This window comes from Camelus bactrianus, chromosome 6, assembly GCF_048773025.1.
Source record: "Camelus bactrianus isolate YW-2024 breed Bactrian camel chromosome 6, ASM4877302v1, whole genome shotgun sequence".
Classification (NCBI taxonomy): Eukaryota; Metazoa; Chordata; class Mammalia; order Artiodactyla; family Camelidae; genus Camelus; species Camelus bactrianus.
The window spans coordinates 28520247-28545433 of NC_133544.1; the positions used below are offsets into that span (position 1 = coordinate 28520247).

General features: G+C 44.8%; 1 protein-coding gene across 1 annotated transcript; it reads left to right on the top strand.

Moving 5' to 3' along the window:
* Nucleotides 1-4674: 4674 nt before the first annotated feature.
* On the top strand, nt 4675-25032 carry SLC10A1 (solute carrier family 10 member 1). The gene is made up of 5 exons (XM_010962320.3): nt 4675-5278; nt 14682-14892; nt 20714-20892; nt 22480-22676; nt 24512-25032. The coding sequence occupies exons 1-5, from the start codon at nt 4923-4925 to the stop codon at nt 24613-24615; spliced, it is 1047 nt and encodes a 348-aa protein (XP_010960622.1). The 5' UTR covers nt 4675-4922; the 3' UTR covers nt 24616-25032.
* The last annotated feature ends 155 nt before the right edge of the window (nt 25033-25187 follow it).

Below are 25187 nucleotides of genomic sequence, written 5' to 3' on the forward strand. Positions count from 1 at the left end.
ACCCCAAGCTCACCTCTTCCATCCTTGAAAAAAGAGAGAGAGAATAAATGCCAGTTACTTTGTAAAATGCTCCACATTCTAGAATTGTCTGGTTAGTTCTTTATATTTCGTTTGTTTTTCTAACACGTGTATTTCCAATAAACTGTTAGCTAGGTCTAAAAACTTATTAGAGCAAGATTCCACAGTTTGGGCTATGATCACATTGTGCATTTGATATTGCATTCCATCTGGAAGCCCGGATGTCAGGTTGTCTTACTAGTAATTCCAAGGTTGATCACTTGGTGAAGGTGAGTAGCTGCCAGGTTTCACCACTATACAGTACATACCTCCCCTGTCTAATTACTAATTAATCTATATGATGATACTTTATCGCCATATGAACATCCTGTTCCCCAGTTACCTTTTGCCCAAAGGTTTTAGCAACTATTACATTAGGGGTTCCAAAATGGTGATTTTAAAAAAATTAATTGTGTTCTTGTATTTCGTAGCCCTCTTTCATAGAAGCAATTAGCGCTTTTGCTTTTTAAAATTTGACGGCATAATGTCTGGACAGGTTTCATCTGCTCCGTGTCAGTGTTTCCCTCGTGAGTATTCTTCAATTGTCGGAAACTTTGGCTGCTCTCTTCTGCTTTTACATTAGTTGGATGCTGTATATTACTCACCATTGAATAGGCCAGGTATCTGCCTGAGGCTCCTGCAGAGGGGACCAGGGTAGTGTTCCAGGCTAGCTGGTCTTCCCCACCATCACCCAGACCTAGGCTGCTTTCTATGACTACTGCACACGCATGTAATTCTTTGTGCAACCCTACATGGAGGATTAAAGATAGCCACAAGTTCTTTGCTCCTCTTCCCATTCAGAAGTGAAATCTAATCCCCCCCCCATCCCTCAAACCTGGGACATTTTAGTAACCTGCTTGACAAATAGAATGTGATGAAAATGACGTTGTGAGGCTCCCAAACTAGGTCATAAGATGCCTCGCAGCTTTGGCCCAGACCACTTGGAGATATTGTTCTGGGGGAAGGATGTCAGCTACCTCATAAGAAGTCTGACCATCCTGAGACCACTGTGCTCGGAGGAAACCCAAGCTGGCTGCCTGGTGAGGCCACATGGAGACAGAGAGGCCTGACAAACCAAGGCACCAGACATGAGACTGAAGGAAACTTTAGGTAACTCATCCGCAGCCGCCATCCGACAGCAAGTGTGTGAGGAGCCCCCAGCAAAAGCCACCCACTGAGCTTGTCACATCCCAGGATGGTGACTTGCTAATAGTAACCTGGTGTTTTAAGTCACTGAGTTTGTTACACAGCAACAGGTAGCCGAGACACCCGCTCCCTCCGCTTGTGTGAGCCTGTACATGTTGGGGTCTAACATGGCTTCTTCTGCCATCGACCATGCTCACCTCAGTTCCCGTAGCTGCACCGACACTGCATCCTCCCCCTGTAGGAGGGGTAGATATTTCTGGAGCTGTCCCACATCTGCCCCCTCTGCACCCTCCTGCACACCACGTTTCATCCCTCTGCCTTCACGTTCTTTTTGGGGATTTCTGCCTCATGTTAAGCACTTTGGCAGCCCTTTCACATATTTTGCAATCACAAGTTTCACCAAAAAATTGTATGTTTTTCCTCTCCAATTTTCTTGTTATTTTTGAGTGGTTTCTAAGAGAGGGAAATACTGATTTCTACAGCCACTTTCATAGCGAGAATCCCTACCATATTTTTCAAGTGGCTACATTCTTTTAAATGCACCATAAGCAAGCACCTAGCAATAAACATTAAGGTTGTTTCCAACATTTCACTGTTACAAGCAATGCTGCAGTGAAAATCCTTTTACATATAACCTCGCACTCAAATGAATATTTCTGTGGGATACTTTTCTACAAGTAGAATTTTGGAGTCAAGAGCAATGGGCTGACTGAAGGCTTTTTATGCTACCTCAGAATATGGGAACCCAGCTCCGTTTTACTAGAGCTGAAAGCGCAGTGCCCCGTAAGTAAACTCCCTCGGCCACCACTACCCTTATAAACTGAATGTTGTGCTGCTTGGTGTATCCAGCCTGTGAAAAAAAATAGTCCAGTCCACTTTGGAAAAATATATGTATAATCACAAGGATTTTTCCAGTTAAAATTTCCAGGTCTCAACAAGCAGGGTAAGCAGTGGGTAGGATGAGATGGAACAAAAAACACAACAAAGCAACACAGCACAGCAGTTAGGGGCATAGAGCCATGCTGGGTCTCAGTACCCAGCCCCCCAGACCGGGGTGTGAATATCAACTCCACCACTAGACAGCTGTGCTGATGGGGCAGATTGCTTAACCTCTCTGAGATTTCCTTTCCTAATCTGTAAAATAAGGGTAGTAATAGTACCTACTTTATGAGGCTATTGTGAGGACTAAATAAGAAATGTAATTTAGAGGGGAGGGTATAGCTGAGTGGTAGAGTGCATGCTTAGCATGCACAAGGTCCTGGGTTCAATCCCCAGTATCTCCATTAAATAAAAGACAAACAAACCTAATTACCTCCCCCCCAAAAAAGAAATGTAATTTAAATCACAGAGTATGTGCTCAGCAGCCGTCAGCTATCATTAACATAACACGGAAGATCCTCCTACCTTCCAGATTTTATGGCATTAGAGTAGGTGCAGAGGAGACATGGAGAAAGGGGTGAAGACTGTCAGCTTCCTAGACGAGATGTTTCCATTCTCTACAAAGTCACGTTGCTGGGAACAAAAAGAACGGGTAGGGGAAGAGAGGGGAGGGCTGCGAGGCCAGGGCCAGAAGGTGTGTTTTCCCAAAGGGAAAAATCCACAGTGAGAGGTGGAACCATGGGTTTCTGAGAAGGGGCAAGGAGGCAGAATTGGTGGAGATTAAATGGCTTGGTATCCAGTTTACAGGTGTGTTGATCAGAGATCTGCTCTTTCTCTGTGCACGATCTGATCAATAGACACATCCCAAGGCCCTACTTTTTTTAAGAGATACTGACTGATTGCTCCTCACCCCCCAGGCGTAAGGCAGTTGTGTGAAAACTGGTTGCACAGGATGTCTGTGTGAGTGGTGTCCCTTGTGTTGTGCAGTCACAGGCTGCACAACTGTACGTGGCAGCCCTGCACAGACTCCACCCTCAAGTATTTTTGCTTTGCACTGTGAACCATCATATGACCATAAAGTCCCTGAGGACAGGAGCATGGATTATATAAATTTTTGTACTCCCAAAGTGCCTGGCAGTCAGTTGATGATCAGTAATTCTCCCCTGGCAACTCTGTTAGGGGGCCTCTTCTGACCAGCTTTAGGGAGAGAAAGCAGCCCTTCTGGGGCCTGCCCTGACTCCAGGCACACTCAGTCCAAGCTCCACATACCTCCATCATCAGCCAGCACCCTGCACTCTGCCTGCCTCCCCTTGAGATCAGATCAGCTTAAGCAGCAGGAAATCATTAATATCAGAGACTCTCAGAGGGAAGGGAGTTTCAGATTCATGTCACTCAGGGTCGCAGTATATAGCCCCACAGTCTGTGACTGACAAGACTCTGGGGAGCTGCCTTCTTCTGCACCTGACACACAATGTGGAGATCGAGTCACCAGACCCTTATCTACGCGGGATCCCAGAGGCCCCAGGGCCACTGTCGGAGAGTGGTGGTTCCTCATACCAAGCCAAAATCTGCCGCCCCCCACCTCCCCACACAATGGCTCACATCCTGGTCCCTGTCCTGCCCTCTGGAGTCCCACACAAAAAGCCTAATCTCCTGCTTCAGCAAATATCCAACTATGAGACCCCCCTCAGGCCTGGGTTCCCACCCAGCCTAGAGGCAGTTTTTCTGAAGGCTGCTCACCTGACCTTCCTCTGAAGGCAGTTGTCCCTACGGCTGGGATGGGAGGAGGGAGACCCAGGATGCCACATACCCAAAGCGCACCCTGCCCCAGGCATCCTGCCTCTGTCTACTGCTGCTGCTCATCCAGAACTCCCAGACAGGTGCAGAGCAAAAGTCGAGCAGTCAAGAAATCAGACAGAAAAGCCTGTGCATTCCTGCTCCCTTCTCAGCAAGTTTCCCAAGCAGCGGGGTTCCTCGGGCTGCGGACCAAAGAATCTGCACACAGATAAATCCCCACAGCTGGGGTTCCCTCGGGGCTTCGATTTGGGGAAAGTGCCTGAGGCTTTCTGAGAGTCCCCTCTCTTCCCTGGACGTAAGTGTGCCGGGCAGCGTGTTCCTTCCCTGGGACCATGCCATCCAGGTTTGGGGATAGGACAAGGGTTTCCCAGCACAGGTGAGAAGGACGCGGGCACCTCTCCTCTCCCAGGAGAAGGGTCATGGACACATATCCTCCTAGATGCCAGCAACTTACCTGCACCAACCCTATCCCACGACCCCCTGGGATATGCCCCCTAGATCTACAAAGGAAAGGTAAAACTCACTCTTGTCAGTCCCGTGGGCTTGGGGGCAGATGGAGGTGGTCATCTTGGCTTGGGTTGGGCACCTTCTCCTAAATGAGAAACTGAGGCCTCAGGGACTGAGCAGAGAACAGGAGGAGCTGGATCTGGATTGGCCCCCAGGAGCAGAATGCCTGTGGGCATGCTCAGTGGGGGGTGGAGGAGAGATATAAGCCCTCTCGTCCCAGAAGCAGCCAGGAGATGAGGGAGGGGTGTGAGTGGCACCAGGAAGGCAGCAGAGGCCAAGGAGTTCAGGAGCAGCAGGGACAGCCCAGCAGATAAGGCTCAGGGATCTCTTCTTTTTGGGGCCGAAGCCACAGAAAAAGCACAGCCAGTTGCATAACCCTTCTATTTGCTCAGATCTACAATTTACCCTGAAGTTCCCTGTCCTGGGAGGTGACAGAGGAAGACAGCCAGCAAGGGCTGGGCAGGGCAGGGAGTCAGCAGGCGAGCGAGGGGTGTGCTGGGTCCTCAGCCTTCCTTCCAGCACTGCCGCACAGGAGGATGGAGGTCCTCAACGAGTCGGTCCCGTTCAACTTCAGCCTCCCACCCAACTTCGGCAAGCGGCCCACCGACCGGGCGCTGAGCGTCATCCTGGTGTTCATGCTGTTGATCATCATGCTCTCGCTAGGCTGCACCATGGAGTTCAGCAAGATCAAGGAGCACTTCTGGAAGCCTAAGGGGCTGGCCATCGCCCTGGTGGCGCAGTACGGCATCATGCCCCTCACTGCCTTTTCACTGGGCAAGCTCTTCCGGCTGAACAACATCGAGGCACTGGCCATCCTGATCTGTGGCTGCTCGCCCGGGGGTAACCTCTCCAACGTCTTCAGTCTGGCCATGAAGGGGGACATGAACCTCAGGTACTGGAGGGTGAGGAGGGAGCAGCCTGCGGTCAGTGACTGCGTGGAAGATTGCAACCAAGGCTTAGAGCTGGGCTAAAGCTAGGAGAGGGAGGGAGTGGGGGCGGGGCGGGTGCTAGGACAGGAGGTGGGGGGCTTTATTGTCAAGAGCTTATGCTGGGCTGAGGGCAGGAGTTGGGGTACCTCTTGGTTCAAGGACCAGGCCAAAGGGGCCCATCTGGTCCAGGGGCATTCTGGAGAGCCCCCTACTCGCAGAGCTGTCTTGAGTGGGGCATAAGGATTGTCTTGAAGGAATACTGTAATGATTTAAACCAAAGGGACCTCTGGAGCACTTTCGCCTACTTACCATGGTGGGCAAGTTGTCTGCTGTGAGGCCAGAGTTCTGAAAGGAAGTATAGAATAGTTCCAAAGATCTCTAGGAAGATCAAGGTAGCTTAGAACTAGAAAGCACCTCCAATTCCTGCAGAGCAAGCAAGGTAAGAATTTCCAAAGACCCTCTTAACTATCCAGGCACGTCCTCTCCTAACTTCCCCCATCCACTCATCAGATACAGAAACACTTCCACACAAAGACACAGCCAGGTAGATCCTAGAATTTCCCAGCTGCAGACCAGGGCCCCAGGTCATGACAGACCTCACCTCAGCCAAAGTGGTAGTGGGAGAAACAGCAGCACCCCTGCACCCAAAGCATTACAGCAAAACTCAGCTAGGGCTCGCTCCTGCAGGGCCAGTTGGCTGCCTGTCCTTCCAAACAGGCGGGACTCTGGTCTGGAATGCCTCCCAGGGTGAGGCCATTTCAGACCTGCTCCAGCTGCAGCAGCAGCCCGTGCCGGCCGAAGGGAACTTCCCAGCACAAAGACTCTTGCTTTTATCGAAGCCTCCATCTCAAGCAAGTCTCCTCTGCTTCAGTGCCAGGTGGAGACACTCTTCCATGCTGGGCAGGGCAGTGAATTCACAGTCCACCTGCTCATGTCTGTCCGTACCCTGCCCCTGGCTGAACGTTACCAAGGAAATCAGCCGCCAAGTAAGGAACCCCCCTTCCTGGTGATGCTAAGTGATCATTGGGGGTTACCTGGACCTGCTGTTTGAGTAGCTCTGGACTCTGTGATTCAACCCTCACTGAGGTGGTGGATGGAGGGGGAGGCACAAACAAGGAGCTGGGCTTGAACAGTCTCCCATGGGGACATGCCCAGTGTTCAGCCACCTCACTGTGAGGAAACTCCTCTATCCAATCCAAACCTTTCCTGCTGCAAAGCAAGCCCTCGCCTCAGTCTTGATCTGGTCTGCAGACAAGGCCCATCATAGCTTGTGTCCCAGGAAACCCAGACTGTATCTTAATTGTGATGTAGAAAGGCTGCAGGTCAGGAAAGAGGCACCCTGGGGCTTTGTGGCTCTGTGGAAGCAGCAGAGCAGGGTAGGGCAGCGTAAAGGACAATGAGGGAGTCCCCAGGTGTGCGTAAGCGTATGTCCCAGCCTCCTGAGCCAGCGGGTGCTAACGAGGTCTGTTAGTAACACATGCACTTATGAGGCTCTGCCTCCACCCAGGCCTGCGGTGACTCAGGAATGCAACCTTCATGCTCTCCTGCTCAGCCTCCTTGCCTGGGCACCTGCCAACTATCACTTCCACCCAGGCCCCACGAGAGATAATCCTCTGCTGGGATGGCCACCTTGGGCCATAAAGCCCCTTCCCACGGCCCAGCCTCCCAAGCACGTGAAACCAAGCCTCAGAGCCCACTGGCCGAGTGTGACTCTCACCCTCTACATCACATGCTGCCAGACTTCGAATTCCAATTTGAACTCACCTGGGACAACTTGTTACATGTATTGCAATAATCATAATGATGCGGGCCATGAGACAGCAAGGTGCTGAGCCACGCACTTTACATGGTGTCTTCCCGTGGGGCGGGGGGTGCCGCAAAGAGACCCACTCTAGAGATGAGGAAACTGAGCCTTAGAGAGGTTAATACATTCATCCCAGGTCTGGGAGCTCCAAAGCCTGTGCTTTTACTCAAATATCTTCAGGGTCAGGTGCGCACTCGAACAAACTAAGTGGCTGGAGGCTGACCACCGGCCTCGGAGATGTGGGCCCCCCTACACAGGGCAAATGCTGAGCATCTCTGCCATGGGGGTTGTGGGAGCAGGGACTCACCACCAGCTCAGCTTCCTGCTTTTCAGGAGAAGACAGAATCTCCCTTTTTATGTGAAATCTCCACATTTTTAAGTATTGGCAACTTATTCAAAATTTGTAAAACACTGTGCAAGCCAAACAGCACAGGACCTGCCTTTAAGCACAACACTACACTATTTCCCATCTAGAGGAGAAAAGAATGTTAAGACACTGATTCCACATTACACGGGAGGAAGCTGAAGTCCAGAGATTTGCCAGAGGCTTCACAGAACATGCGGGAAAGCCATGTCTGGAGCCAATACTGGGCTCTCCCTTCCCCATCATTCTGCCTCACAGCTGAGTGAGTCTGGGGGAGCTGACATCAAGGTGGGTGGGCGGGCACGTCCCAGGAGGCTTGGCCACCAGGTGGACCTCTCATAGGCGGCCAGAAACAGCAGCTCCATCCTCAAGGATGCTGCTAGACATGTTCCAAAAAATGCGGGTGACCCACAGGCAAAAGAAAGTGCCCCCATTGAGGACAGAAGGGAGAGTGCCAGAGAGAGCTGCGCCCCTTTGACCACCTCTGCTGCCCCTCAGATTCACCCAGCTCACAGCGGAGACCAGAGCCAATGGTTGTGGTGACAACAGACTTGGACACAACCCAAGGATTCCCTCAGCTCTCCCCACTGACACAGGATGACTGAGCAGGATGAGACAGAAGCCACTCGGGTTCACAGAAGTTTCCCATTTCACCAGAGACTCTGACGGGGCCCCTCACAGTTCCCTCATCTTCTGCCTCCAGTGCCTCTATTGACAGGGACTCAAAACCTGTCCTTCAAACAGGGTGGACAGATGTCCAAAAACAGGCTGTATGCAGTGCCCTGGGAACTTAAGCAGGAAGGATAGATAAAAAACCAAATGCACTCCTTTCTCCCTGCCCCTGGACCCCTGAGAGGCAGCACATTACTGGGTCCACAACATTACTACAGAACAGTCACCTCCCATTCCTGTCCTTCAGGGTGACTGAGAATCATGACAGTCACAGATGCTACTAGCAAGTTAGGACCTTCGGAGCTGGTACCGGCAGGTCTGGGAGCACAGCTCCCACTCATCCCTGTGCGTGAGGCACACCAGGTCCAGAGCAAACTCCAAGGCTCCCAGCACGCCAAGCCAAAGCAAGCATGACTCCTCTGCTCAAGGACAACAAAACAAGCACACAAGTTGTGTGGCTTTTCTTCTCGGAAAGAGATCAATAGCTAGCACTGGAGCCCGCTGTGTGCCCTTCCCAATCTCATGCCCCTCTACCGAACCCACAGGGAGTACCTCCCAGGCTTTTATACTATTACTACATGCAAATATATCCCTAAACAAGATACACAGTTCCATTTGCATGCTTTTAAATTTTATGTAAATGGTCTCATACTGCCCATATCATTTGACAGCTTGCTTTTTTGAAATACAGATATGTAAAGAGCTTCTTCATGCAGTTGAACTGCGGCGCAGTTTGCTTGCATTTATCCTTTCATTCTCCTATTGTCAGACGTTTATGTGGCTTTCGTGGCTTGCGCCATGGAAGTCTTGTGCATCCCCCTCCCTGTGCTCACATGAGGGCATATATAACGAAAGCAGGACTGCTGGGTCTTGAGCTTCACACATCTTCAACAAAAAAGTCTCCAAAGTCGTTGTTCCACTTCACACATCCTGGGGCAGTGTATGAGGATTCCTGTTTCTCCGTGTCTTCATCTGTATTCGGAATTGTCAGACTTCTAAATTTTTGTCATCTGGTGAGAGTGAAATGAGTCAGAGTGCTTTAAAATTTCATTTCATGGGAGATCTAGCATCTTTTCAAATGTTGTTGGCCATTTGGGCATCCTCTTCTGAAAATAATGCCCTTTGCCTATTTTCCAATGGGAACGTTGTGGTTTTTCAAATTAGTTCGTAGTTATTTGTTGTTTTTATATGTTGCAATGGTCTACTCAGTTTGGGGCTTATCTTTACATTTTGATAATGATATTTTATAAAACAGAGTGCTTATATTAATTTAACCAGTTTGCCAATGTTTTTCCTTGACAGTTCAAGTTTTGGGGGTTTAAGAAACGCTGTACAGCCTCAAGATTGTAAAGATATTCCCCTATCTTTTCTCTGAAAAGTTTTAAAGTTTTGCTTTTCACATGGAGATCTTCAAATCAACCTAGAATGTATTATTATGTATACTGTGATCTAATTTTATGTTTTCTATATGAATAGGGAAAATCCCCAGGACCACTGAGTGAATTTTCCTCGAACAATCTGTAATGCCATCTCTCTTGATCAAACTCACAGATACGCATGGGTTGGTGTCTGGGATCTCCCTTCTATTGCTCTATGTGGCTCTCCTTGCACCAATATTATATTTTCTTAATTACAACTTTATCATAAATCTTGATATCTGAAAGGTAAGTCTCTCTACCTTGTTCTTGAAAACCATCTTAACTGTTCTTGGCCCTTCACTCTTTCACTTGAATTTCTGGATTAACTCTCAAGTCTACAAAAAATATTTCTGGAATTGTGGTTAAATTTGCACTAAATTTATAGATAAATTCAGAGTTCATCTTTATAATAAATACTGAGTCCTCCCTTCCATGAAAATGGTATAGATTTTATTTAGACTTTGTTTTATCCCTTTCTGTGAAGTTTTATTTCTTCCATGAATATCTTACATATCTCTTTTAGATTTATTACTAAATATTTTATAGTTTTCGTAAATATTGTAAATGGTATCTTTTTAAAAAAATTCATCTGCTAATTATTTTTCATAGCTTACCAGGACTCGATTTTTTTTTTGTATTGCTATTGTATTCATAATTTTATGGATTCTCTTACTTTCCAGTTATAATGGAAATTCACTTGGGTTTCCTCTGTGGACAGTCCTATCATTGGCATACAATGAAAGTTTAGTAACTTCCTTTCCCAGCGATGTGTGTTTTCTAGTTCTTGTCTTGCTATGCCAGCAAAGACCTATGTAATTTACAGCAGAGGTGATGATAACAGGTATCCTTACTATATTTACCATTAGATTTACTCATTCCTCTTAGATTTTTTACAGATAACCCTTTTCAGGTTAAGGAATTTCCATTCTGTTGCTAGTGTGCTCGTTTTTATCGTGCATGAACACTGGATTTTGTTGAAGGACACTTTTCTGCATCTATGAAATGATCACTACTAATTTTTAAAATTCTGATACTACAGTGATATATATCACTAGATTGACTAAAGTTAAACTATTTTTACATTGCTGGGATAAACCCATCTTGTTCACTGTATTATTTTGTAAAGGCATGGCTAGATTCATAATACTTTACGACTTTTGCTTCTATGTTCATAAGTGAGACTGGCCCCTAATTTTCCTTTCTCAGTGTCATTTTCCAACTTTGATTCTAAAATTATACTATTTATATACAATAATTTGGGGCATGTTTCCCTTTTTTAACTCTCCATATAATATTGTGACTATTTTACTGTACTTTGATGTTTAGTAGAACTCTACTGTAAAAGCATATACGTCATACGACGTTTGAATGCTAGGTTTCAAACTGCTTCTTAAATGTCTTAGTCATTCTAAGTTGATTCAGGTTTTCACCTTCATATTGAGTCAGTTTTTGTAGACATATTTCCCAGGAAACTGTCCACTCAATCTGAATAGACAAAGTATAAAGCTGTACTTGGTTTCTTGCATGGCTCTCTAAAATCTTTATTTTATCTGAGATTGTTTCCTTTTTCTCTCCTAATAACATCAGTTTGTGTCTTCTCTTTTTCTTGGTTAGTCTTGCCAGAAGTGTCCATTTTATTGGACTTTGCAAAAACTTGCTCTTGGTTTAACCAATTCTCTCAACTAATTTTTAACATTTTTAAAGTTTTTCTCTCATCTTTAATATGTTCTTTCTCCTAATTTCATTGGGTTTATTTTGTTTTTCTCTTTCCAATTCTTGAGGAAAATGCTTAGCTCATTAATTTTTAGTCTTTCTTCTTTTCCTAAACATAAACATTTCAGGATACAAATACAAATACAAAACAGGTCTGATGACCAGGCTATCTTGTCACTTACTCAACAGTGGGTAACTATTGCTGCCTTCTCTACTGTTCTAGCATTGTGGCCCTTCAGTTATTCTGTTTCTACTCCTTTGCTGCTATATTTTACAGTCCTTCTAATCGTGATCTCTGTTTACTTTTTCTTTGCGTGTTTTTTTGACTTTTGCCTGACCATCCCTCCCATGCTACCCACTCTCAAAGACCAAGTATTTCCGTCACTGTCTACGTTCAAAATCCCCAAGAGAAAAACTGCTCTTGATGCACTTAATCCCTATTATCTTAGTTAGACAGACCCACTATGTCCAGCCATCCCCTGGGCTCTAAGGCAGGCACTTAGCAACGGTAGATCAGGTGTTATTCTATGATCCAATGGGCTACAGTCAAAGTGATTGGATCACACAGCTTTCTTCAAAACGGGCTCTGCATATGGCAAGTATAGAGAGCAAGTATAGATGGCAAGAATAGAGAGCTCAGTTACAGAGGAGACCAGCATGACTCCTTCCACAATGCAGCACACAGGGACTGAAGCAGGTGTACAGACCTGGGTTCAAATCCTGCCTCAGCCTTCCTACCTGTGTGATCCTGGGCAAGTCTTAACTCTTCAAGTCCCCAGCTTGCTCATTACGAAAAAGGAGACAGTATGCTTACCTCCTAAGACTACTGGGAAAAAGAAATAAAGTATTCCTTACATAAAGAATGTAAGGTTCTTAGCATAATACCTGAAACATAGCAGGCACTCAAGAATAGCTGTGTAGGCACACCTTGGAGTACTTGCAAGTTCCAGACCATGGCAAAAAAGTAGAATGTCACAATAAAGCAAGTCACACAAATGTTATGGTTTCCCAGTGCATATAAAAGCTATGTTTAAACAACACTCTAGTCTATTAAGTGTGCAATAGCATTACATTTTAAAAAGCAACTTACATACCTTAATTTAAAAATACCTCATTGCTAAAAAAAAAATTCTAACCATCATCTGAGCCTTCCCCAAGTTGTAATATTTTTGCTGGTACAGGGTTTTGCCTCAGTGTTGGTGGCTGGTGACTGATCAGGGTGATGACTGCTAAAGGCTGGGATAGCTGTGGCAAGTTCTTAAAATAGGACAAATGAAGTTTGCCTCCATCAGTTAACTCTTCCTTTCATGAGTGATTTTGCTATTTAATAGCATTTTACCCACGGTAAGACTTCTTTCAAAATTGGAGTCAATCCTCTCAAACCCTGTCACTGCTTTATCAACTAAGTTTATGTAATATGCTAAATGCTTTGTTGTCATTTCAACAATCTTTACAGCATCTTCACCAGGAGTAGATTCCATCTCAAGAAACCACTTCCTTTACTCATCCATAAGAAACAGCTCCTTGGGGTGGGGGTGTAGCTCAGTGATAAAGTGTGTGCTTAGCATGTGCAAGGTCATGGGTTCAATTCCCAGTACCTCTATAAATGTTTTTAATTAAAAATTTTAAAAATTAAAAAAAAAACCTCATCCACTCAAGTTGCATCATGAGACTGCATTAATTCAGTTCCATCTTCAGGCTCCACGTCTTGTTCTCTTGCTTCTTTTCCACCACATCTGCAGTTACTTCTTCTACTGAAAGCTTGAACTGCTCAAAGTCATCCATAAGGGTTGGAATCAACTTCTTCCAAATTCCTGTTAATGTTAATATTTTGACCTCATTCCATGCATCATGAATATTCTTAATGGCATCTAAAATAATGAATCCGTTCCAGAAGGTTTTCAATTGACTTTGCTCATAGCCTTACAAAATCTATTTCTTAAATAATAAGACTTAAAAGTCAAAATTACCCCTTGATCCATGGGCTGCAGAACGGATGTTGTATTAACGGGTATGGAATGACATAAATCTCATTGTATCTCTCCATCAAAGCTCTTGGATGACCAGGCATGTAGTCAGTGAATAGAAATATTTTGAAAGTAATCTTTTCTGAGTAGGTGTCAACAGTGAGCTTAAAATATTCAGTAAACCATGTAGTAAACAGATGTACTGTCATTCAGGCTTTGTAGTTCCATTTATCGAGCACAGGCAGAGTAGCTTTAGCATAATTCTTAAGGGCCCTAGGATTTTGGGGATGAGCACTGGCTTCAACTTCAAGTCACCAGCTGCATTAGCCCCTAATGAAAGAATAAGCCTGCCTTTTGAAGCTTTAAAGTGAGGCATTGACTTCTCTCTAGCTACAAAAGTCCTAGGTGGCACCTTCTTCCAATAGAAGGCTGTTTCATCTACACTGAAAATCTGTTTACTGTAGCCCCTTCATGAATGATCTTAGCCAGACCTTCTGGATAACTTGCAGCTTCTACATCAACACTTGCTACCTCACCTTGCACTTTTATGTGATGGAGATGACTTCTTTCCTTAAACCTCATGAACCAACCTCTGCTAGATTCAAACTTTTTTTCTGCAGCTCCCTCACCTCTCTCAGCCTTCATAGATTTGAAGAGAGTTAGGGCCTCGCTCCAGATTAGGCTTTGTCTTAAGGGAATGTTGTGGCTGTTTGATCTTCTATCCAGAGCACTGAAACTCTCCATATCAGCAATAAGGCTGTTTCGCTTTATTGTTTGTGTGTTCACTGGAGGAGCACTTTTAATTTCCTTCATGAACTTTTCCTTTGCGTTCACATCCTTGCTAACTGTTTGGTGCAAGAGGCCTAGCTTTGAGTCTGTCTGGGCTTTCCACATTCCTTCCTCACTAAGCTTAATCATTTCTAGCTTTTGACTTCAAGCGAGAGCATATGACTTCCTTTCACTTGAACACTTATAGGCCATTGTAGGGTTAGTCACTGGCCTGATTTCAACACTATTGTGTCCCAGGGAACAAGGAGGCCCGAGGAGAGAGACAGAAAGGGGAACAGCCGGTCAGTGGAGCAGTCAGAACACACACAATATCTATCCTTTGTTTGCCATCTTACATGGGTGCGATTAGCAATGCCCCGAAACAAGTACAACAGTAGTCAAAGATCAAGAATTATCATAACAAACTTAATAGTGAAAAGCTTGAGATATTTCGAGACTTACCAAAATGTGACACAGAGACACAAAGCGAGCAAATGCTGTTGGGAAAATAGCACCAATAGGCTTGCTTGATGAAGGGCTGCCATAAACCTTCGCTTTGTTAAAAACAAAAAAAACAGTATCTGTCAAGTGCAATAAAACAAGGTACGCCTGTATTAATGGACTCTCTCTCTCTCTCCACTCTTCCTGTCTCCCACCCAGTATTGTGATGACCACCTGCTCCACCTTCTGCGGCCTGGGCATGATGCCCCTCCTCCTGTACATTTACTCCAGAGGCATCTATGATGGGACCCTGAAGGACAAGGTGCCCTATGGAGGCATTATGATATCACTGGTCCTGATTCTCATTCCTTGCACCATAGGCATCATCCTCAATGCGAAACGGCCGCAATATGTACGCTATGTCACCAGGGTAAGAATCTGGGGGCCTGGGTGGGGAGCAAGAACACCACCATCACCTCAGTGAATGGCTTGAGGCAAGTCATTTGGGCTTTTTGTGTGTCAGTTTCCTTCCTTGTTTTAAAAAGAAAAGAAAAGCCTGCTATTGGTACAACCGACTTCATAGGATTGTAATGTACATGCTTTTGAAGAGTTAGGAGAATAAAAAAAAAAGTAAACCACCATGCAAACTATAAGGTATGATCAACTCTTTTAATAATAAAATTTAACTTTTATCATGTACCAGCTAGATGCTAAGTTTTATGCTATCCAGTAAGTCCTCAGACAGTTTATTTGCAGAAAGTCAAGTAACACACGAGAAACAAGATCCAACACGGTGGACAATCAGGTACTGTCAGAATGCAAGGTGGTGAGGTTAGTGAGGGCCAGGTGGTCAAGGAAGGCATTCCCTGGAGGACAGAAGGAAGGGGCGGACCTGAGCCAGACCATGAATAGAGGGTAGGATTTGGGTAAGCCTGAATAGAGTTGTTCAGAGGGGGACCAAGGGCAAACTTGGCTGACTGGATGAGAAGCCGGAGGGGAAGAGAATAGGGGAAGAGGTGGTAGGTGCACGTGTAGCATTTCAGGAATGGGACGGGAGGAGTGTGGAGTTGGCCCAGAGGGTGTAGGGGAGTGCTGTGAGGGCATCATCACGCCATTGCCTTACGTTTGGAAAAATCACAGACTTGGAGAGGTCCCTCTGCCAACTCTTGGGACTTTGGAGCTCAGTCCCTATCTCCCCTCACTATTCATCCCCTGGGTCCAAGGCTCAATCCTCTTCCTCAGGAAAAATTCTGCCTCCTGTCTTCCTGAGGGCCTGTTCTTGTCCCTGCCCCTGGATCCATGCCTCTGGGCCGGTCTACAGGCATGCTACTTGGAAGCCCAAGGTTTGGCAGTAGCTTTGGGCCTGGGACAGAGCAGCTGCCAGTCAGAGTCTTTTGATTTCCACACTAGTATTGCTAAAGGTCGTCTCTGCCCTTGTCCTGGCATAGTCCTAATACCATGGCCACAGCTCCTCTCCGCACCTGCTGGAAGACATGAAGTCATTCCTCCTCCTGACAAATGGCTGATCGACCCCACTCTGGGGTGGCACCCTCTGTTCTCTCCACCCTTACTTCTCAGAGATCTCCTTTTGTTGATCATGCCCTCTACTTCAACAGCCTCCTCCCCTGCGTTCTCATTTCTAGAATGTCTCCATATGACTTTATAATCAGCACTGATACGGGTTCACATCTCTCCTGTATTTAAATATATATATATAATCAAACTCTCACTGGACTCTGTTCCTGTTCCAGCCAACACCTCTCTTTCCTCCCCTTCCCAGCCACACTCCTGGGACACATCTGCAGCCCCCACCCACTTCCTCTCATACACCCTCCACTTCCACCACGCTGCCCGCAGGGCTGCTCTCCAGTGACCAGGCCCTCAACAGTTAGCCTCCTCTCCTCCTTGGTCTCCCACCCACTCAGCATCTTGATGACCACTGTTCCACTTCCTTCACCAAATCCAATGGACATTTCTCAGTTCTTTTAGTCACTTTTGGATGATTGACCACTGCCTCCTCAGAAGCCTTCTTCCTCAGCTTCGGTGACTGAGCACACCTGCTTTTCTAACACCTCTCTGGCACTTCTTTTCAGACTCCCTTGTGAGTTCCTCTGGTAAAAGTGACTTCTCTACAGTCAGTATAAACCTTCTGCTTTCCTTACTAACCTTCCCTAAGCCCAGGACCTCTCCACCATGAGATCTGATCCATCTCAACAGCCATCTACAAGCTGACGACTTGCAGCACAGTATCTTCAGCCCTCAACTCTCTCCTGACTCCAGAATCCATTTATTAACTGCCAAACCTTTCTACCTGAATATGCCTCAGGCATTTAAAACGCAGTATGTCTTAAGTTAAAATCTTCTCCTCAAGCCTGTTCTCCCCAACACCCTCCTCCTCCCATGTGATCAATCCCAATGAATGGCATTCACTGTGCCCAACTGCCTGAGCCAGAAACTGGAAAGTCATTCTCCACATCCTCTCTCCTTGCACCCCACACTAATAATTGTCCATTCTGCCTTCATTTGCTTGGATCCATCGAAGTCTCTCCATCTCTGTGTCCACTGTCTTCATTCAGGCCACTCTCCTCTCGTACTAGACAACTCAAACAGCCTTCTAACCTGGCTCCCTGGGCCAGTTTTAACTCAAGATTGGAAAGAACAAACTCACATGTCACTCCACTCCATAAAGCCCCTCATTGGTTCCTTACTCTCAGGCCTTTCTTGATTTGGTCTCAACTGACCTCTCCAGTGTCAGCTCTTTGTGCATTCTCCTCCCTCTGCCTGGAAGATTCCCTTCTCAATCCCACCTCACTCATCACCTTTCACTGGACTCATTCTTACTCATCCTTCAAGTCTCCACACAATTAGCACCTGCTCTAGGAAGCTTTCCTTAACCCACGAGCCTGGGTAGGATGCTTGTCCTACTTGCTCCCATAGCACTCAACACCCTTGTAGCATTTATCATGCTGTATTATAAATACCCATTCGTTTTTATTCCCCACCTACCTGCAAGTTCCTCAAAAAGCAAGATCCTAAGACTGTGTCTTCACACTGAATTCTCAACACCTATTGCAGTGCCCGCACAGCTAACACCTGAGAATAAACAAAGGAATAAAGGGCAAGTCCCATCTTACCCACACTTTAGCAGAAAAACAAAAAACCAGAAATGTTTGTCCATCATTTCACTTATTCAAGATAGTTTGTAGGGGGATAGGAATAAAAAAAAAAAATCACAGAACACAAAAATGTGAAGTGAACACTGATAATCACTTAATGCCAACTCTGCCCTCTTCCACTTTATATAGAACCCCAAGTACAACTGATAAAAGAATATGTCTCCTTACCTTAGAATAAACTTTAAAAATGTTCTTCTGAGGATGCAAAAAGATTCTCAAATCTTAAAGCTAGAAAAGAAAGGCCTTCAAGATTTTCAGTCTCCTGCCTTATTCCCATTTTATAGATAGAATAACTAAGGCCCAAGGACTCAGTCTCCTGTCCCTGTTGTGTTACACATCCACTGTTCAATTTCACAGCAAAAAAAAAGGAACCAAAATACCCCAGAGAACATTAAAGGGGCTGAGATATGCTTGGGCTGGAAAGACAGGGGCCAGCACCTTGGACCCACTTTGCTGCTGGCCAAACCTCCAGGGTTAGACAAGCGGACAATCAAGAGCTCTGTTTATAAAATACTCCCAAACAGGAGTCACTCCTGTGAAGATGCAGAGAAAAGCAAGTGGTCAAGATGCAAAGGCTGAAGTTTCTTCTGCTTTTATAGGTCTTCGAGGACTATGCTCATCTTTCATTGTCCCGTTTCATAAAATATAGTGAGTTACAAGCTGAAAAAATGAGCAGTTGTCCCAGTCTCTTCGCACACTTAACCCTCCTAGAGATTTTCAAATCAAAATGATCTAACTTCTGATAACTAGCTCTGGCAGAAGGTATCTGCTCAAACTCTGCTTGACCAGTTGCACCCCCTAGTGGGAGGTCCCGTTTAGACATGCTAAGATAATCTCAGGGGAGCCCCATTTGGAAAAGGCAATTCAAGTTAATTCTTTAACTTACCCATGAGGGCTTATTCAAACCTCCGTGGTGAGAAGGTTGGTGAATCTGAGCACACCATGATCTAGGAGCCACTCTTTCCATAAGCCACCCACCACTCTAATAAGGATTCTGCCCGAACACATGACTCAACCACTCCACCTATGCTTTTCCCATACCTGCTGCTACTGAACTGACCTGACTCTCCTTTATCTCACAACTTCTGCTGCTCCTGGGCATCTATGTCTTTCTCCTCTGTTCCCATTTCCCTCTCTATAATTCTGCAAACTCCCTAAACGAGAGGATCTGACTAGTTGGGTCAATCACCTTCCTATGTAGGCCACCTTTGTGGAAGAGTTTGGGCCAGGTCATCTCCTGGGTCACTGGCAAGCTGGACTGGCTACCCACGAATGGACACTCATCACAGCTTCAATCAGCGATGACAGGGCAGTGCAGGTGGTAGAAAACGTGGTGACCTATGCAGAAGCAACCACCTATGATCTCTCTGCTTAGCAGGAGGTTGTGGTCGTGAGATTTCCACAAATGGAAGGACTGAGAGTGACAGGACACTTTGTAATGTTAAGTTCCCCTCCTTTCCCTATGAGTAATAATAGGAGCTACAGTTTAGTCGGTGGTTCTTATATGCCAGGTCCTTGCTGTCAACATCACTCCGAGAGGTTGAGTGATTCACTAAAGTTTACACACCTTAAGATCAACTGAACTGAGCCAGCTTTCACACGTGGGTCACACCAGTATCTGTGCTCACAACCACTCTATAGGTCCCAAGGGTGGGAGAATTAGAGTGAGGAGATGAGAGTGATGCCCACACAGAGAAAGAGGGCTTTTTAGATTCATGGACAATTCCTATAGCCCAACACCCACTACGTTCCCCATTACACTCTTCGTGGGGGAAAAAATTGGTCATTAGGTAGAAGACAAATCCAAAGAACAAACTCCAAAAGGAGAAATCAACTCAAAACGCAAGGGCAAACTAAGAAGCTCATCAGTTAATAGTCTTTCAATAAAACTTGAAGCATGTGGTTACTGATGAGCTCTGCCAAGATTCCTTCCCACTCTGGGACAGGACCACTAGCAGTACAGGTGATGTCCTTTTGTGTTATACATATTTTACCATAATTTTTTAAAAATGGTGTCAGGAAATAATATAAAAAGCCACATGTGTGAGTGAACTAGAAACTGAACCAACACATATAACCATTATAAACAACAGGATAAGTTCAAGAAGTTTGTTATATATTCCTTCACTCAGAAGGTAAGTGGGACAGAGCCTTAAATTTACGCATATATTTTACCAGTTAGAGTGTGTCATTCTCTAAAATGCAGAGACATGTAAGCACACTTTGAAAGCCTGCATCTTTGTTATACACTGAAAATTTTCATTCTAATTTCATCATGAATCTGCCTATTTAAAACTTTAAGTGGTATGTGAGATCCAACTATAAAATTATACATTTTAAAATAAAACAAATTAAAACATACCATTGTTCCCAGTGGAAGTTCCTTCCCCAGCACTTACTGGAGGCCGAGTGGACCTCCTTGAAACTCCTTTTTAAGGAACTTCTTTATACCCAATTTGCAGATCACTCAAGAAAGCAGGCTCATCCCTTAACAAGTTATACATCACTGTGGATCTAAAACCACCTTACCTGACTTCATTACCTGCTTTGTTTACCAGCTTTGTTTCAAATGACTCTTGGCAAGTTCCTGAAGTCAAATTCATCCTAAAATGGATGAAGTCCCTACCTGCAGTGGAAGTGTTTTAAGACAAGTATGACAGTTCTAAGAATAACTTCGAGTGAGCTCCAAAATATTTGGAGCGATGGCAGTATATGGGCTTCAGAGACTTTTGAAAGAGAAATTTCATTTACACTATCTTCAGTGTGGGAGGACTGAACAGTCTAATGCTTCAGAGCCACACTACTACACTGAGAATCTGGTACCCAGAGATGTCAATCAGAAGCTGTGCTCGGCTGAGCCTTCACGTGTTAATCAGATCTACGCCCTCCAGGAAGCACCCTAGCTACAGATAAGAAATCCAGAAAGATGAAACACAAAGGTCTTTCATATTACCTTCCACTTAAAAGTATTTTTTTAATTAAAATGTTTTCCAACCCCAATATCCACCAGTGCTTCCCCAACCCTCCGCTCTTCCCTATCCTTCTAATTGCCTTTTTTCTCTTGTTCTCATTCAGACAGGGATGATCCTCATACTCCTGTGCAGTGTGGCTGTTGCAGTGCTCTCTGGCCTCAATGTGGGCAAGAGCATCTTGTTTGTCATGGAGCCACACCTGCTGGCCACCTCCGCCCTGCTGCCTTTCATCGGCTTCCTGCTGGGCTACATTCTCTCTATCCTTTCCTGCCTCAATGGACGGTATGTGTTATTTTAGGTCCCACTGGACCCATGGGCTTCATGCTCATCCTTGTCTCTCAGGAAGGGTAAGAAGATCCAAGATCTGGGGAAGGCATTTACCAAGCAGTATGTTCAAATGCATCAACTGAACAAGGAACTGTCGACCATGAAAAATATTGGGGAGGGAAGGTACTGAATCATGACAAATTCAGAAACAAAGTCCAAAGACCAAAGGCATCTAATCATCCAAAGAGCAACAGTTAAATGGCAAAGTGTTCCTTCCAGAGCCTAGATTCCACCTCCTGTCCAACTCCTTGGTAGCAAATAGTACTGGAGTAGCTCCAGGTCTTCAAGGCAAGCACTGATAATCTCCCTTACTCACTTTCCTCTTTTTCTGTCTAGGTTTCAGTCTTGACATGACATCACTGGGTGGTGACTCCGCTAAGTGGCACTCAGAGCTGACAAGAGTTGTAGACCTCTGCTACAGCCTAATCCAATTCACACAGCTGCTACTTTAGGGGAAGTCAGCTTGAGAGGCTGGTGTGGGAACATCAGGCACTCTTTCTGTACAAAGTAGTTGCACATTTTGGGACTTTTCCTATTTTCAGCCATCATAGACCATTATTTATGCATAGACCAATATTTATCCATGAATCTAGAAGCCCTCTTTCTCTGTGTGGGCATAACAGCACTCTAGCCTCCCATAACAACCCCTAAAATAATTGTTTTTAAAATACAATTTAAAAATAATTATCATTTTTAAAACTATGCTAATTTAATACAGAACAAACTACTATAGGATGTAACACATGGTGATACAGTAGAGTCAAAAGGCTGCCAATGACCACACCAATTTTTGTGAAGACAGAGTGATACGGGTCATAACAAATGGCCAGAGCATCAAGTGCTGTCACAGCAGTCTCCTTTATAATGTAGGTGCTGAGGTGGCTCTCGGGATTTCCTTTTAGTGAAGAACTATTTTAATACACTAATTGCAATTCAGTGACTCAAATGTTGTTTTCACTAAATGTAAACAAACATCTCATTTTTCAATTCATAAAATGGAAAGCAAAACCAAGTGAATGTGTTCCAAAGATAACAGAATTAAGCTTTTTTTTTAAACCATGTTTTGGCTTTAAAAAGGATGTCCAAACCAGAAACTTGACCATGGGACGAGGTTCCCAGACACTTTAGTCAATCTTCTATTGTATGTTGAAATTTTAATTGTCCTATATGTAAGCCCAACATGAGACAATGATTGATTCTGGCTCATATCCTCCTTTTGTCCATCACCAGCCAGACATTTCTCCAAAATTTAAGTTGGTAATCCCACAAGTGACACATTGTACGTTTCCAAGCTACTCAAAAATTCTCTCAAAAAAACTCGACATGAACCTACTAGTCACCATCTTCCCCAAGGCTGGATTGGTGATTCAAGAATGGGTTAACTTGACTTTTCTTGAAATCTTGTGCACTCCACACATGTGACTCATTTCCATCTTCCTGTTTTGGGGTATCTGTCTCAAGGCATCTGGAGAAAGGAGATGAGCAAGTGAATTTGTTCCCTCATGTCCCTTGAGAGCATACGGGTTGTTTTAACCTACACAGGTGCAGTCGCACTGTCAGCATGGAGACTGGATGCCAAAATGTTCAACTGTGCTCCACCATCCTCAACGTGACCTTTCCGCCTGAAGTCATTGGACCACTTTTCTTCTTTCCTCTCCTCTACATGATTTTCCAGGTTGGAGAAGGTCTTCTCCTCATTGCCATCTTTCGGTGTTACGAGAAAATCAAATCTTCCAAAGGTGAGTATTGAACTATTTTCCTTTGAGTTCTGCTTCCATTTTGGACATGATCCTGCCAGCAACTGTCTCTGGCAAGGACCTTCTGGGTGGGGCTATAACCCACAGGCAGTAGGAACCAGGTAGCACCAAGCAAGTAGGAAAGGACTCCAAAAAGCCAAGGCCACCTGTATTAACTACACTCCATTTTTCTGAAAGAATCAACTGTGGGATTTGCTTCATGGAACAGAAGTGATTTGGGCTGCTTTAACTGGGCAGACCATGTAGGCCAGGATGAAGAAATAGGACAGAACTGTCTTGGATATTAGACAATTGTAAGACATCATATGAAAAGCCCCTATTCACAAGAAGTCAGAAAGTTTCCGTGTTAACACTAGGTTCTCAAGTCATGGAACCAGGTCAGAGCCCCAGCACCACTGGCAACTCCTTATGAGGGAAAACATGAAAGCACTGCAGCCCAATAACCCAGCATCCAAAATAAGAGGATTCCAACTCTGGTTACATAATAAGAAAACTTAACTATCAGCTTACTAATAGCAACTATCAAAACAGCCTAGGTTTAGTATGATTAGCCAATAGCACCTCTTTTCTAAAGATGCTCCAAGTACTTCATTCTCTTCAAGACATAATCAAACCTCAAGAAAGCCCAGAGTCCCTTCCTCAAAGTGGACATCAATCCCAAGTATCTTTTTTTTCAAAGCAGGAAACTCAACCTCACTTGGCAACATGTTTCAGTATTTTATAACTCTAAACATCAGTATGTTCATCTTAACCACTCAAATCCTTCAACTTAACTCATACTTTCCATGAACTTGAGGACAACTTGAAGACCTCTTCTAGACACTAGAGATTGATTTATATCCTAGAAGGATACCACTCACCCTCGTGGAACTCATAAATCCTAGAATCAAAAGATGCAATCTTGGTTATCAAGCAGCCAAAAAGAAACTAGTAAGTAACTGACCATACTTCAGACCATTTTAAAGCTTCGATTCAAAACTACAATAAAGTTGTGGAGAACCTAGTCTGAAACTCCTCTGAGAGCAATTCAAGAAGCATGTTGCCCATTGAAATTTCTACCCTCTTACAAAAATACAAGGTTCCCAGGTTTGTACTTTCAGTCCTAGAAAGGCCTGCAGTGCGCTCAAGGGGCTGTCCTCTAACTGTAAGTCTCTGGCTCTCAAAATCTAACATACTTCAGAAGTACATTACCTCTGGTCTCAAAACCAACGTACCTCGGAAGACTCCTGTGGCAAAACTAAGTGCATACAACTGAATTCTTTGGAGCTAACGTACTGTCTGGGTCCAAGCAGCAGTACTCAGGTTAAAGAATCTGTCAAAAAAGTTTTTGTGCTTTTGACCCTTACACACTTCTTCAGAGATGGAAGAACAGGAAAGGTGGCCCCTATCTTCAAAGAGCCTCACCACTTCCATGCAGGCAAGAAAAGGGGGAGACCCAGTATCACAATGACAGGGGTACGGAAACTCCCTAGAAGACTTCCCACTTTCCTCCCTGTCCCACCCCTGCACGTCCAGAATGCAAGTCAACCTTTGCTTACATAAACTCAACTCCCCACTGTACTGCGTGTACTCCATCTCCAACTGATGAAAAGTTAGTACTCCCAGAACTTTTGTTACTAGTACTACCATTAGGGATGTTGAGGCAAAAGCAAATCTTTCCTGTTTGAGTTAAGTCATGGGAAGAAAGGTGGTAAAGAGATGGGAAAAAACATAGCACACCTTAGGGGTAAGTTAGTATTCTTTTATCTCCCAGATCAAACAAGTATTTTAACTACTCTTTTGTTCTTCCTAACCTTTGATTCTCTTCAACTTCACAGATAAGACAAAAATGATCTACAGAGTTGACACATCTGAAGAAACCATTCCAACAGCTCTGGGAAATGGCACCCACAAAGGAGAGTGCTCCCCTCAAACAGCCTAGCCTCCTCCAGTGATCTGGATTCTCATCAGAGGCAATTCAGAAAGCAAAGGAGGCAAACTACAGACAGCAGAAAGACGAACCACCACCAGTGGTGTCTGAGTCTTCCTCTAGCATTTCCAGCATAAGTTATCAGAATCATCAAGCCTTGTGTGGACAACGTGAGAGTCTACCCCCAAAAGCCTCACTTATTCCCAGCACAGAACATGATACTTGTTTTAAAAATAAGAGACTTATCATTCAATGGCAGCCTTATGGTGGCAGGAACCAAAACTGCCTTTTCCCGTTGAATCTCTAAAAGTGCTGGAGAGGCATAAAATAAGCACTCAATTTTCAGACTAGTCAATAAAATCAAATACTCAAATCCTATTCCAAGCTTTGCGACCCAAAAGGGAAATAAATGCTCAGAGTGCCATAGGATTGGTAGACTTCAGATGTCCTTTCTAACCTTAAAAATTCAGATTCCATTCCTTCCTTTTTGACATTACTGAGATTAAAGCTCCTGAGAACATGACATCAAGTATAGAAGTACAGACAAGATAAAACACAAAAGCAATGGGTAAGACAAACTCAAA